This window comes from Eptatretus burgeri, chromosome 12, assembly GCF_056783735.1.
Source record: "Eptatretus burgeri isolate ZD-2024b chromosome 12, Ebu_testis_v1, whole genome shotgun sequence".
NCBI lineage: Eukaryota > Metazoa > Chordata > Myxini > Myxiniformes > Myxinidae > Eptatretus > Eptatretus burgeri.
The window spans coordinates 49816053-49830365 of NC_140972.1; the positions used below are offsets into that span (position 1 = coordinate 49816053).

At 44.6% G+C, this 14313-nt stretch overlaps 1 protein-coding gene across 13 annotated transcripts in view; it reads right to left on the bottom strand.

Annotated features, from left to right (window-relative positions):
• Positions 1-269: 269 nt before the first annotated feature.
• The window catches only part of LOC147015585 (amyloid-beta A4 precursor protein-binding family A member 1-like), a 210173-nt gene continuing 196129 nt past the window's right edge, over positions 270-14313 (bottom strand). For all 13 annotated transcript variants that reach the window (XM_085850478.1, XM_085850482.1, XM_085850488.1 and 10 more), the window contains one exon: positions 270-1202. In XM_085850478.1, the coding sequence (XP_085706604.1) occupies positions 1131-1202 (72 nt within the window). In that variant the 3' untranslated portion in view covers positions 270-1130. The remainder of the gene's footprint in view (positions 1203-14313) is intronic.

Sequence of the window (14313 nt, forward strand, 5' to 3'; positions counted from 1 at the left end):
CGAAAAATAAAAACATATGTGACTGCTACATTGTGTGACCGTGGAAATACTGCGGTCGCCATATAATTGCTCGTGGCCGTAGAATTTGGAGACCCCACGGCCGCCGTGGCAAATGTGACCTAGGCCTGAGATTCTCTCTCATCACTATTTTAGGGGTCAAAGATAGAAAACTGAATATACCTGAATAATTTTTAATAAAACCCACAAAGGCACCACCCCTACCCTTCCACCCCTGAATGACCATGAACAACACAACATACAGACAAAGATACGCAAATTACTACCTGTACTGCGTATTTATTACACAGTTTGAACATCAAGGACGCTCATTACAAACTTCATACCTTATGCTAACTGGGATTTAACAACAAACAAGATGACATTTAAACACTGCCATGCACCAAGCTCTTCCAGAAAAGAGTGCAGCACCAGGTAGATTTCAGCTGAAACCATAAACAACATTACATGCTACATTCTAACACTGAATGACTGCAAGCGTGCAGCTTACATGAGAACAAGTCATACCCTACACGTGATTTATTTATTATACACGCTTCCTGTCATTCACAACACTTGCACGACAACAGCACAGAATTCAATGGCATTTACAACCAGCAATGTGCTCACTCTGTAAACATGTTATTTTTGTTTCTGTTGTACTTTAATGTACAATTGTTGCTGCTGTGTTGCAGTGCAAATATTAATTATTATTTTTATTATCAATATTATTATTACTATTATGCACGAGTTCATCTTGTAACTGATGGCCTTGCCAAGAAGCAAGGAGACTTACCGTAAGTTTTCCGACATCAAACTTATTTACACACGCAAAAATAATGTAAATGTCTGCGTAATTAATTAAATTGCACTTTCAACCACACATCTGCGGTCAGACAAAGCGCACCGTCCACAAATTAACGTGACCAGCACGCCGTGCCACATCCTGTTGTCAGTCCGCAGCGTGCAGCTTAGGGAAGCAAAGATGTTGGCGAGGAATGTGTGTAGGTCTGGATGGCAACGGTGCTGGGGTGACTGCACACCCTCGCTGGAGTGTCGCGGCATGGGCAATGTAGTGCTGCAGGGTCGGGTATGGGGAATGCTGGCTCAGAGGGAAAAATTGATGATGGGCCTTAAAGGTACACTGGCTGTTCCTGTCCCGTGAGCAGCCGGTACATTGCAGCTGGCATAGTCTTCATGTGGATCTGAAAAAATAAAAATAAAATAAAAATTAAAAATCGAAAATGCAAAATAAATTTTGAATTCAAAATAGACTTATTTTATGATGGTTAATGATAATCCACAATTTCTAGAATGATCAATAGCAAGCCATTTTTGGAACCAAACTATTATATATCTACATAATAAGATCCAATATCTGTGTTTGTTTTGCATCTCCTCCCAAACCGCTTGTCACACAAAGTTGAAAATGGAACCATATTAAAATCACCAAGGACGAGGAGAGTGCAGAGTCAAAAAGAAAAATTGATTTGAACAGAAACATCTTCGTTATTCCGTTATCGTCTGGCTTTTTCTTCTTATTCATCTTCTTAACCCTCTCTTTCAGTACCACAGGTACTTTCAGGAAGGAAAGCAGGGAATTTGAAGGAGTTGGGCTTGGAGTGGATTAACGGGGGTAGAAAAGATCGAGGATTTGGATGGGGGATGATAAGAGGTGGTGGTGAACAGCTGTTTTGAAGGCCTGGAGGGAAGAATGTGATTGAATAGAGTGAGGCAGTTTATTCCAAAGGCGGGAAAAAAGAGGAATGAAAGAGTGAAGGTGAGCAGTGATTCGTGATTTTGGTAGGGATTACTGCCAACACAGGTTTCTTGTCCATGGGATAGGCCCATTGGCCTTGTCTGGTTTCTCTCTCTTTCTCTTTTTCCCTCTATATGCATATATCTATGTATATTCCTTTGTTGTAACCAATAAATAAATAAATCTGTGTTTGACCCTTGTTTTGCTTTGTATTTTGCCTGTCGTAACAATTCACATTGATAAAAGCCCAGATGTAGCAAAGATGAACTATGCTTCGTGTGGATTGCTAACGAGACACAAGATGCTGCTGATTAGTTGGACGAGGCTTGGTGCATTTGATTGGTTCTGGCAGGTGACATCAACATAATGAAATGGAGAGATAACGGGGAGAGCAGCACTGATGGAGTACCGCATTCCCCTCTGGGCTGGTGCTCCTGCCTCTCACATTTCTTGGCTTTATGCTGTGGAAACCAAGGCATTTAGGATCATTGGTATCTCCCACGATGAGACCGAGTCTTTGGGCCTCTCACTCTCTCACCACAGGCAGGTCGGTGGTCATTCTGTCTTCTACCGTGTCTCCTCTCCGGTCTCCCCCCCCTCCCCTGCTCTGTCTGTGATATGTCCCCACCATATTTCCACAGGGCACTCAAGGTCCACCAACAACCCCCTTCTTGTAAAACTACCAAAATCATGAATCACTGCTCACCTTCACTCTTTCATTCCTCTTTTCCCCCACCTTTGGAATAAACTCCCTCACTCTCTTCAATCCCACTCTTCTCTCCAGACCTTCAAAACAGCTGTTCACCAACACCTCTTATCTTCACCCATCCAAAACCTCAATCTTTTCTACCCCCGTGAATCCACCCAAATCCCACCTCCTTCAAATTCCCTGCTTTCCTTCCTTAAGTCCCTGTAATGTCCATCTTGTGTTCCCACCCCATCCCTCTGCCTTCCACAGATCTCATTATGTCTCTGTTCCCCATTGTTTTGTCCTTCCCTCTCCTGCCCCTTTTATCTCATGCCCCCCTTGCTGTGCGTTGTTTGTTAGCTCTCATACAAGCCTCGACAATGTATACAATTAATTTTTTTTAACCAAACTTTTTTTTACCATTTCCCTGTTCTTCGGATTGCAACATAAAATTAAAAAATTGCACCCGTGTCTGAAGGAAGCGGTTCATGCCTGGTGTTGGCGCAGTGGTTAGGGCAGCGGCTTGGGATCCAAAAGGTCCTGAGTTCAAGCCCCGTTGGGCCACTGAATTAATACACCAGGGGATTGACTCAGCCTGTCATCCTTCCGAGATCGGCGAAATGAGTACCAGAGTACTGGGCCGGTGTATACCCTGGTTAAAATAGGTGTACCATATCCCTGTGTCGTAAGACGCAACCAGGGTTACGTCAGGAAGGGCATCCGGCGTAAAACATGTGCCAAATCACTATGCGGATCATACGGATGATCCGCTGTGGCGACCCCCTAACGGGAGCAGCCGAAAGAAGAAGAAGAAGAGTCAGAAGGAAGTGGTTCAGTTTGGTATCTATCTATCTATATATTACTAAAAGTCTCATGTTGTATGTATGTATGTATGTATATATGTATGTTCCCGAAATACAGGCAAGACGGTACACGATAGCGTAAAAATTTTAGGGCTACCTTACTCACCATTCGTCTGCGGTGTGCAGTATCAAGTTTCGTTCAAATCGGGCAATGAAAAAAATAATTAAAAAATCAATTCCCGATTCAGTGAAGTACTTTTCGGGAGTATTTGATCAATGCAAACAACCTCAGCGGTATAGTTCGCTGTAGCTATCTTTTTTTTCTTGAAATGATTTTTTTTTCATCAACCGTTGTCACAACGGGTTCACAGGTCGTCTATTTTTTTAATAAAACTAGTGGGCCCGTTGGTCCGATGGACCAAATTTTAATTGGTCTTCACAGCCTTGATGCATACGCATCTGCTGTACTGCTTGAACACCTCAGCTTGCCTTTCACCAGGCCCAGATGTGCTTGGGGCCAGCATAGAGATTATCTGTTCATCTATATATTAATACTGAAGGACCAATTTTGTGCTGCTCCTAGCGGTCGCGTCACGTTGTTCTCAGTACTGTGATCTGGACTGAAAGAAACTTTGTACCTGTAAGAGTGCATCACACATAGCGGCAATAGTCAACTTTCAACTCTGAAGCAGAATAAACACTTTTCGTTGAGACGGGGGCGAGGAGTGAAGAGGCGGGGGCAGGGAGTGAAGAGGCGGGGGGGAAAGGTAAGCAAATTTTTGGGCGGGGGTAAGCAAATTGAAAGCGGGAAATGGGGCGTGGGATCAGTGGGCGGGGGGGCTGTGGTGAATTAAGCAGGGTTGAATGTGAGGGGGTGGACGGGGGTGGGGGCGCGGGGGCAGGTGGGGCGGGGAATCAAGAGACCAGTGTGTGTGTGTGCGGGGAGTGAAGAGGCGGAGGCGGGGCTGGGGTAATTAAATTTTTGGGTGGGGGTAAGCAAATTGAAGGCGGGCAGGGGGGGGGAAATGGGGCAGGGGTGGGGGATGAGTAGGCGGGGACAAGCACGCCCTGTCCAGTCCATGTCCCTCGAGTATAGGTGAGCTGGTGAGGGTGGTTGAATGAACGGAATCCATCTGTGACAAGGTTTCGGCTAGTTATTATTATTATTGACATGATACTACAATTCTTATTATTGTTGTAAATAATATTAGCATTAATTAATATGCTTTGTTAAAATGTTTTCATTGTTTTTGTTATTTATTACCCTTGCCAAAGGAGAGGGTATTGCATTTGGGTCTGTTTGTCCACACAGAACTTTCGTGTTTTCCTCTGCAGCCGCTTGTCGGATTGAGACGAAATTGTCACCATTGGTGCAACTACTCATGTAGAATGTTTTCATGATAATTATGACGTTATAGGTCACGTGGTGTGACAGCCACATTGGAAAAATGGGAAAACTTTGGACCTCTGTATCTCTGAAACTGCACCAAGGAAAAAATTGAAACTTGGCACATAGCAAGTACTCCCCATGGGGAATGAGTGTAATTTTTTTTCATGACGTCATAGGTACCTTCGTTTTGACGTCATAATGGCATATTAGAATGCCACATCCGATCAGTAGGAACATTTTTGAGGGTCATCGGGATAAAATGCTCCACAATTTTTTTTTGGATGATGTCATCGATCACGTGATTCGGCAGCCATATTGCTTAAAAAAAAAGCTTCAAAAATCTCTGAAATCATCACTGCCAGCATTTATAAAGAGGAAGTTCTAATTGTGTCTTATTAATTACGTAACACACCAGTACAAATACGCCACACAAAACAAGTCCTGGCGAGGGTCTACAATCTAATTGCTCTTTTCATTGTTTTGTAACTGGAATGTGATGCCATGGTAGGACAGATTAATCTGCTTTATATACCTTAACATGGCGTGCACTTAAAACACGGCAATTCTAAAGGATTTTCTTTTATAGTTAATTAGCCTAATCAACTCAGGTCATGATGATCATTTTGTTGCATCATATTTCACATCGGAATGCTCCACAAAAACCATATCCCCCACCCCACACACATCCCTCATCCATTTATAGTCAAGTCTTTAGGGGTCTTGTTGGTCGTTTTGGGTACTCTGGGTATTTGAAGTCTTATGTGTCTTCAAATGTTGAAGGGTCTCAGCAGTCTTAAGGGTCAAAAGGTACATTTCAACAGTGCGTAATTCATGAAAAGACATACGTAATTAATAGACACATACGCACACACATCCATTTATAGTAGATGTCTAGAAATAGGCAAAGCCTAGAAATGAACAAAACCCATTAGAATAACCCTTTATAATTAAACACAGTGTTTAGAAAGGATCTTCTTAGTTTCTGATGGATGGATGAAAGGAAGGACATATCAAAATATTGAAGCAGCTTCACCGCTTAAAAAGAGCTATAAACAATGCAATAAAAAGTGGGTCTGGGTTGCACAGGCTTGCTAATAATGTAATAAAATCATGGCACACCTCACCCCATCGGTCCCTTGAGTGTAGCATATTAAACTTGATTTAACAAACATGATATTGCAATGTGATCCCCTTTCCCCTCGTCAGTGCCCATCTCTTCTACAGGTGTAGTTAAAGCACAAATGAAATTTGTGAAGGAAGCAGCACACAATGACTTCCTGTTTTTGAAAGCTTGACTTAAGTAGAAGCACCTGCACTCATCTGCTATCCAATGAAGTCTGAGAATGGAAACTTCATAACTGATATGTTTTCTTAACTCCAGAGATGGCATAAGTACAGCTCCAACATTCTTTCCTTGATCTCCCTCAACCCACCAGATGAACTGACTGCCCTTTCCAGAGCATCTACACCCAATGAGGTTAAAACTGAACTTCCAACTCATGTAGAGATCGAATGTGCCATCCAAATACTCAAGAATGGGAAGACTCCAGGAATATGTGGAATCTCAGTTGAGCTATTGAAAAACTGCCAAAAATGCCACAATCTCCAGAAGCCATGACTTATTCTGAAATATCTGGAATCAAGAATCCATCCCAAAAATGGGGCTGCAGGGTATAATTCTCTACTTCTGGAAACATAAAGGAACTAGGAGTGCAGCAACTACAGGGGAATTGCACTCCTTTCAGTGGTAGTTTGAATATATTGGCTTGGATACTCCTAAACAGAGTTCAAGAGGTGTTACACAGAAATAGAACAAAACAATAGGCCAGTCATCAATCAAGCAATTCTTCTTGCATCAGATTGGAGAAAATGAAGAGAATTTGCTTGTCCAACATTTGGAGATTATGTAGCTATCAAGAAGGCTGTCAACGATATAAATGGTGACTGCTTGTGGCTTTTACTTACTAATCGTGACTGCTTGAGAAAACTCGGTGTCCCTCCAAAGATCGTTGGGCTCATTGGGGATCTACGCCGAAAGCTGTATCTATGTTGGAGGGGGCGTATCAGACTTATTTAAATTAAATGGAGGAGTTCGACATGGTGATGTGCTGGCACCAACACTCGTCCTCCCAGCCATTGACTTTATAATGGAATGCACATTGTAGAATGGAGGTCAGCATTGTAGAGTCTCTATTGGAAATGACAAGGCATTCACTGACTGACTATGCAGAGGATATGGTCCTGCTTGATGAATCAGCAGGCATGCCTCTCCTCTCGGGCTTAAAGAGAGCTGGCCCAAGACCAAGATCCAGTAGCTTGGATGTCAAACACTCCCACCTTCAAGAGCTGTAGACACAATGACTGAGTTTGAATATATTGGTTCGAGATTAACCTCCACCTGGAGTTAAATTAACCTCCACCTCCACCTCCAAACGAGTCAGTCTGCATGCCAGAGATCTGCCATCGTGCTGCTCTTGCTCAGTCCACACGAGCCTTACTGTCAGCCACATTGAAGCCTCCTGCAAACAAACTGAATCTACGACTGTACAGAACTCTGATAACTAAATTTTCTGATTTGAGTGAGACCTGGACACACTGCTACTATACCCAAACATTGATGGTTTTGAGGTGCAAGCAGCGAGACAGCCTGAGAATCTGATGGCAGGACCATATCACGAATCGAGCAGCCCACCAAAATGTACAGTTAACAGGGCTTAAACCAGCAATTACAACATATTCAGCTACAATGGTTTGGCCATCTCTGCCAACAGACAGCAATGTAGCAGTATTGATACTCGCCGACCCTCCCGATGATGCCCTCGCATGAGGTGGAAAAATTAATACCACGACTGCATCGCTATCTGAGATCATCATAGGGCAAGGCCATCAGATTGACGATGGACAGGATGGCATGGAGATCTCTTGTCTGTGGCAATGTTGTGACAGTAACATGCCTGATGTTGATTATGACTACTCAAAAGGAGTTTTTTTGTATTTTTTTTTCAAATTGTTGATGGCATCTAATCTTGTTCAAGAGATACTGTGGAGTTTTAACATTGAACAATTGGTATTATTTGAGAAAACTGACCTAATAAACCCATTTGAAAAGATTGCATACTCAATGATGCAGCACACTGCTTGTAAAGAACTGGGTTGACTGTTCATAGTCAGTTTTTTCTCAGTTGAATCCAGATGAGACAGGTCAGAGTGGAGTGTGCAAAATCCAAGCTATATCCTGTTTGTCCAAAATGGCAGTATTATGAAATTATTGAAAGATAAGACACTTTTCCCATTATTTAAAAATTTATGTCAGACTATCTTAACAAGAGTGTACCACACAAATAACGAGAGGGGGAGCACTCGGGAGAGTGCAAAACCTCCGCCGCCAAAACTGCTGGGTCACTCAAGTGAACCTTATATCTTATTCATTAAATATGTCAACAGTGCTGACAGTTATAGTTCTTTTCTCCAACATTTTTTTTTTGGGGGGGGGGGGTTTGGAAATTACTTAAAACATGTAGAAATGCAAAAAAAAGAAATCGAAATTTTGTTGAGAAAAAGTTCCAAAATTTTTTTTTCTCTAACAATTTTTTTTGGGGGGGGGTGGGAAATCACTTGAAACATGTAGAAATGCAGAAAAAAATCAATAATTTCTCTAAATTTTTTTGGGGGAGTAACAATTTTTTTTGGCGGGGGGGGGGGGGGTTGGAAATCACTTAAAACATGTAGAAATGCAAAAAAAAAATTTCTAACAACTTTTTTCAGGGGGGGGGGGGTTGGAAATCACTTAAAACATGTAGAAATGCAAAAAAAAAAATTTTTTCTAACATTTTTTTTGGGGGTCAGGTCAGGAATGGGAGCATGTGCCAGAACAGCACGTCGCTGCGTCCACTTTCCGCCGGTACTCCAGGGGCCTCCGTCTGGCCATCCCCCAGGCAGATGCCAGGCCCATCCCCATCTCCTTGAGATGATGGTCAACCTGTTGCAACCATGAGGAACGTGGTCGACCCACTGGCCTCCTCCACTCATGAGACTCCCTCGCTGAGAGAATCTGGTGAGCAGGATCAGAGTCAGGAAAACGAGCCACATGTCCATACAGCTGCAACTGACGCTCACGGACTATGCAGGTAACAAATCTCATCCGAGTCTCTCTCAGCAACCGCTCGTTGGACACAAAATCCGACCAGCGATAGCCAAGGATTCTCCGAAGAGACCTGGTACCAAAGGAATTAAGTCTCCATGTCAGATCCTTGGTCAGAGTCCAGGTCTCGCACCCATAGAGCAAGACTGGAAGTACCAAGGACCTGAAGACTCGGACTTTCGTCCTCCCGCACAGGTACCGGCAGCGCCACACCCCATGATCCAGTGAATCCATGACTCCCCAGGCCCGACCCAGACGTCTATTGACCTCTGACTCGCAGCCAGCAGAGACATGAATATCACTGCCAAGGTAAGTGAATCTCTCCACGACCTCAACATCCTCACCACAAACAGACACAGACAGGACAGCAGCATCCAAGATGTCACCGAAAGCCTGGATCTTAGTTTTGACCCAAGAAACCCGTAATCGCAACGGCTCCGACCCCTCATTCAGCACCTCGAGGGCCCCCAAGAGGATGTCTAAAGTCTCCGCAAAGATGACTGCATCATCTGCAAAGTCAAGGTCCGAGATCTTGACATTCCCAAATGACGCACCGCAACTTGATCTCTCCGACATCCTCCCTAGAATCCAGTCCATACAAGTGCTGAAAAGTGTGGGGGCAAGTACACATCCCTGACGAACTCCAGTAACAACTGGAAATAAGTCAGAGATGGTACCACCACACTTCACAGCACTCTCAGAACCAGAGTAGAGTTCAGACATCAAATCGATCAGTTTTGGTGGCACCCCACGAAGACCAAGAATGCTCTAGAGGACATCCCGATTCACTGAATCGAACGCTTTACAGAGATCAACATAGGCTGCAAGCAGCCCCTGCCGAAACTCTCGTCTGCGTTCGGTGAGGACACGAAGTGCAAGGATAAGGTCAATCGTTGACCTCTTTGGTGTAAAGCCTGACTGCTCTGGACGCTGGTGCTCAAGCAGATGGTGGCGAACCCTATCGAGAATTATCCGAGCAAAGACCTTGCCCGGCACTGAGAGCAGCGTCACCCCTCGGTAGTTGTTGCAGTCTTGGCGATCACCCTTCCCTTTCCAGAGAGGGACAACAAGGCCCCTCTTCCAGTCAGTTGGGATGATGCCTGTGTTCCAGGCAGAGCACAAAACTGCATGCAACGACACGAGTGCAGCATTTCCACCAGCCTTGAGAAGTTCGGCATGGATGCCACAGATCCCTGGAGCTTTGCCCCGTTTCAACTGGTTCACCGCAGCCCGTGTTTCCACAAGCGTAGGTGGACCACAGTTGATTCGAGGGTCAGCAACAGGGATTGTAACACCCTTGACGTCCAACTCGACAGTTGGGGGATCAGCCTGGTACAACCGCTCAAAGTAACCGGCCCAGCGGGCCTTCACTTCAGACTCCTCTGTCAAGAGCCTACCACTCTCTGCTCGAACTGTAGTGCTCCGAGGGATGGGCTTGGATGAACGTAATGCGCGAATACCCCTGTAAGCGGGACGAGAATCACCTGTCCACAGGTGATGCTCTACCCCCTCACAGATTCCTCGCACATAGGCCTCCTTGTCCACCCTCAGTGCACGTACAGTTTTACGCCTCAGCTCCCTGAACAGCTCAGCTCTACCATTCAGCCTGGCCCTGCGACTCTGGTCAATGGTATCCAGTGTCCCTTGAGAGACAAAATTCTTCTTTGCCCTGCGGTGAGCTCCAAGGCATCCACCGGCAACATCAAGGACGGTGGTCTTGAAGGCGCTCCACAACTCTTCAGGACCCCCCAAAGCACGCAGAACCCCCAAGTGTCCACTCAGCCTGTTCGCAAACTCCTCAGCTACTCTCTCATCCCTGAGCTTGGCAACATCCAGCCTCGGCTGGGATGGTACCATTCTCCAGGATTTAAGGTGCAGCTTTAGAGTTACTACAACAAGCCTGTGGTCAGTATTGAGGAATTGAGCACTCCGGTAGACCCTGCAGTTCTGGATCATCCTCCAACGACCGTCAATGAGGACATGGTCAATCTCCTTTGCCACACCGCCAGCGTTGGAATACCAAGTCCAGCGATGAGCTTGTGGGCGCTGAAACCATGAACCAGCCACCCTAAGTCCATGACTTCTTGCAAAGTCAAGGAACTTAGTGCCATTCTGGTTCATAGTTCCTGACCCATGGGGACCAACACACACCTCATAACCATCCCTATCAGTTCCAGTCGATGCATTGAAATCCCCCAAGACTAGAAGTGTATCTCGTCTGGGGCACTGATCAACCACAGACTCGAGTGTGGCGTAGAATGCATCCTTCACGGTGAGATCACTCGCCTCAGTCGGAGCATAAACAGAGACCAGGGAAATGACACCTAAGGAGTGACGAATCCTTAATCTCATAATACGCTCGTTGACCGGTGTTACCTCAATTATCATTGGGGTCAGCTTATTGGACACAGCTACAGCAACTCCTTGGGTATGGTAACCATCAGAGCGACCAGACCAATAGTAGGTGTAACCACCCACCATTATCTCGCCGCAATCCGGTCTCCGAACCTCAGAGAGAGCTGCAATCCCGATGTCCAAACGCTTGAGCTCAGATGATAACAGAGACAGGTGATCATCCTCTCTTAGGGATAGGACATTCCAGGCACCCACCCGAAGGGACCGCCTCAGGTTAACCCAAGGAGACCGCCGTCTGGTGGACGACACCTCAGCACCACTCCGACACACTCTCCCGCAATCTGACCCAGGGATGTTACCCCGTGGTTTCCCTCCTATCAAAGATTGGGGGTCCCGAAGGCTTTGCCCCAATCCCGTCATCCGGTGAGCTGCCCTGCGAAGGGAAGCTGCACAGGAGCTACTCCCACGGAGTGGGTTTTCAGATTTTTTTGCGTTTTTGCGTTTTGCGGAATGAAGGGTTTTACGGTGGCCGGAGTGCAAATCCTGCCACCAACCTCCTAATAAGAAGTGACCCAACTGCAGGAGGACGTCCGCAGACACAGTTGGGCACTAGATATGGATGGCCGTTGGCTCACAAGGAGCTCCTCCGCCCTTTTTGGGGGGGGGGGTTGGAAATCACTTAAAACATGTAGAAATGCAAAAAAAAAATTCTATTTATGGGGGGAGGGGGGTTGGAAATCACTGAAAACATGGAGAAATGCAAAAAAAAATTTTTTTCTCTAATTTTTTTTTTGGGGGGGGGGGGGGGTTGGAAATCACTGAAAACATGTAGAAATGCAAAAAAAATATTTTTTTTCTTGAACAATTTTTTTTTGGGGGGAGGGGACCAAGTCCAAAATTTAATGGCATGATCCTTGGACCATACCTAACCCCCCACCAAGTTTCGTCGAAATCCGTCAAGGAGTTTTTCCGTAATACTGTTCACAAACAAACAAACAAGCAGTCATAGACTGGTACTCACGAAATCGTCAACTTGACCTCTAACCTTGTCTAATAAAAGCTGTCTTTGGAGAAGGTAGTGACGCAAACCAGAAGTTTCTACGATGATTCTGTACCAAACCATCAAAAATCGTAACGTCGACCGAAGCAAAAATCTCCATTTCTCCACGCAATTATTTTATATTATTTTATCAAAGTCACAAAACCGTAATATTCGGCCATCCACCAACAATCTTTACATAATCCGACAGCTCAGCGAGTCAGGCATGCGATGATAACCTTTATTGGGATAAAAATGACTTTTAAAGACCATCTTTATCGAAAACACCGTCAGCGCACACACGGAAAACATTTACGTGACCCAACGATGCGTCTGCTCGAGCGCACTGCATCACGTGACGACCCATGACGCGTCGAGTGAAATATTTTTTATACAATCTTAAAACGTCTCCAAAACATCGATTTTTACCAGAATTTCGACAACCGAGTTTTAAGCGTCCTAAGCGATCGCAAAAACCGAAGACAAAATTAAAATCGAAGTTAAAACGAACTCGTAACGTCGAGCGAAGCAAAACACTCCATTTCTCCACGTGAATTTAAGGAATTATGTTTGACCTCACTGTGACCTAGACCTTTGACCGATTTTGACCAAAATCTAATCAGCACCAGCCATCACCCTCCTGAATCACGTGGTGTAATTTGACATTGGTAGCTTCTTCCGTTCTCGAGTTATCGTGCCTACAAACAAACAAACAAACTAACAAACAAGCAGTCATAGACTGGTACTTACGAAATCGTCAACTTGACCTCTGACCTTGTCTAATAAAAGCTGTCTCTTGAGAAGGTAGCGACACAAACCAGAAGTTTCGACGATGATTCTGCACCAAACCATCAAAAATCGAATGTTTTGGATGTTTGACCTCACTGTGACCTTGACCTTTGACCGATTTTGACCAAAATCTAATGAGTGCAAGCCACCACCCTCCTGAATCACCTGGTGTAATTTGAGATTGGAAGCTTCTTCCGTACTCGAGTTATCATTTTTTGGATGTTTGACCTCACTGTGACCTTGACCTTTGACCGATTTTGACCAAAATCGAATCAGCCCTAGACATCACCCTCCTGAATTGCGGGGTGTAATTTGACATTGGAAGCTTCTTCCTTTCTCGAGTTATCTGTACCACACCATCAAAAGTCGAATATTTGACCTCACCGTGACCTTGACCTTTGACCGATTTTGACCAAAATCTAAACAGCATGAGCCATCACCCTCCTGAATCACGTGGTGTAATTTGACATTGGTAGCTTCTTCCGTTCTTGAGTTATCGTGCCTACAAACAAACAAACAAACAAACAAACAAACAAACAAACAAACAGAAACAGAAGGCATCAATATACTTACGAAATCTTTAGATTTCGTAAGTAAAAACAAACTAACAAACTAACAAACAAGCAGTCATAGACTGGTACTTACGAAATCGTCAACTTGACCTCTGACTTTGTCAAATAAAAGCTGTCTCTTGAGAAGGCAGCGACACAAACCAGAAGTTTCTTCGATGATTGTGTACCAAACCATCAAATATCGAATGTTTTGGATGTTTGACCTCACTGTCACCTTGACCTTTGACCGATTTTGACCAAAATCTAATCAGCGCTCGCCACCACCCTCCTGAATCACGTGGTGTAATTTGACATTGGAAGCTTCTTCCGTACTCGAGTTATCATTTTTTGGATGTTTGACCTCACTGTGACCTTGACCTTTGACCGATTTTGACCAAAATCGAATCAGCCCTAGACATCACCCTCCTGAATTGCGGGGTGTAATTTGACATTGGAAGCTTCTTCCTTTCTCGAGTTATCTGTACCACACCATCAAAAGTCGAATATTTGACCTCACCGTGACCTTGACCTTTGACCGATTTTGACCAAAATCTAAACAGCATGAGCCATCACCCTCCTGAATCACGTGGTGTAATTTGACATTGGTAGCTTCTTCCGTTCTTGAGTTATCGTGCCTACAAACAAACAAACAAACAAACAAACAAACAAACAGAAACAGAAGGCATCAATATACTTACGAAATCTTTAGATTTCGTAAGTAAAAACAAACTAACAAACTAACAAACAAGCAGTCATAGACTGGTACTTACGAAATCGTCAACTTGACCTCTGACTTTGTCA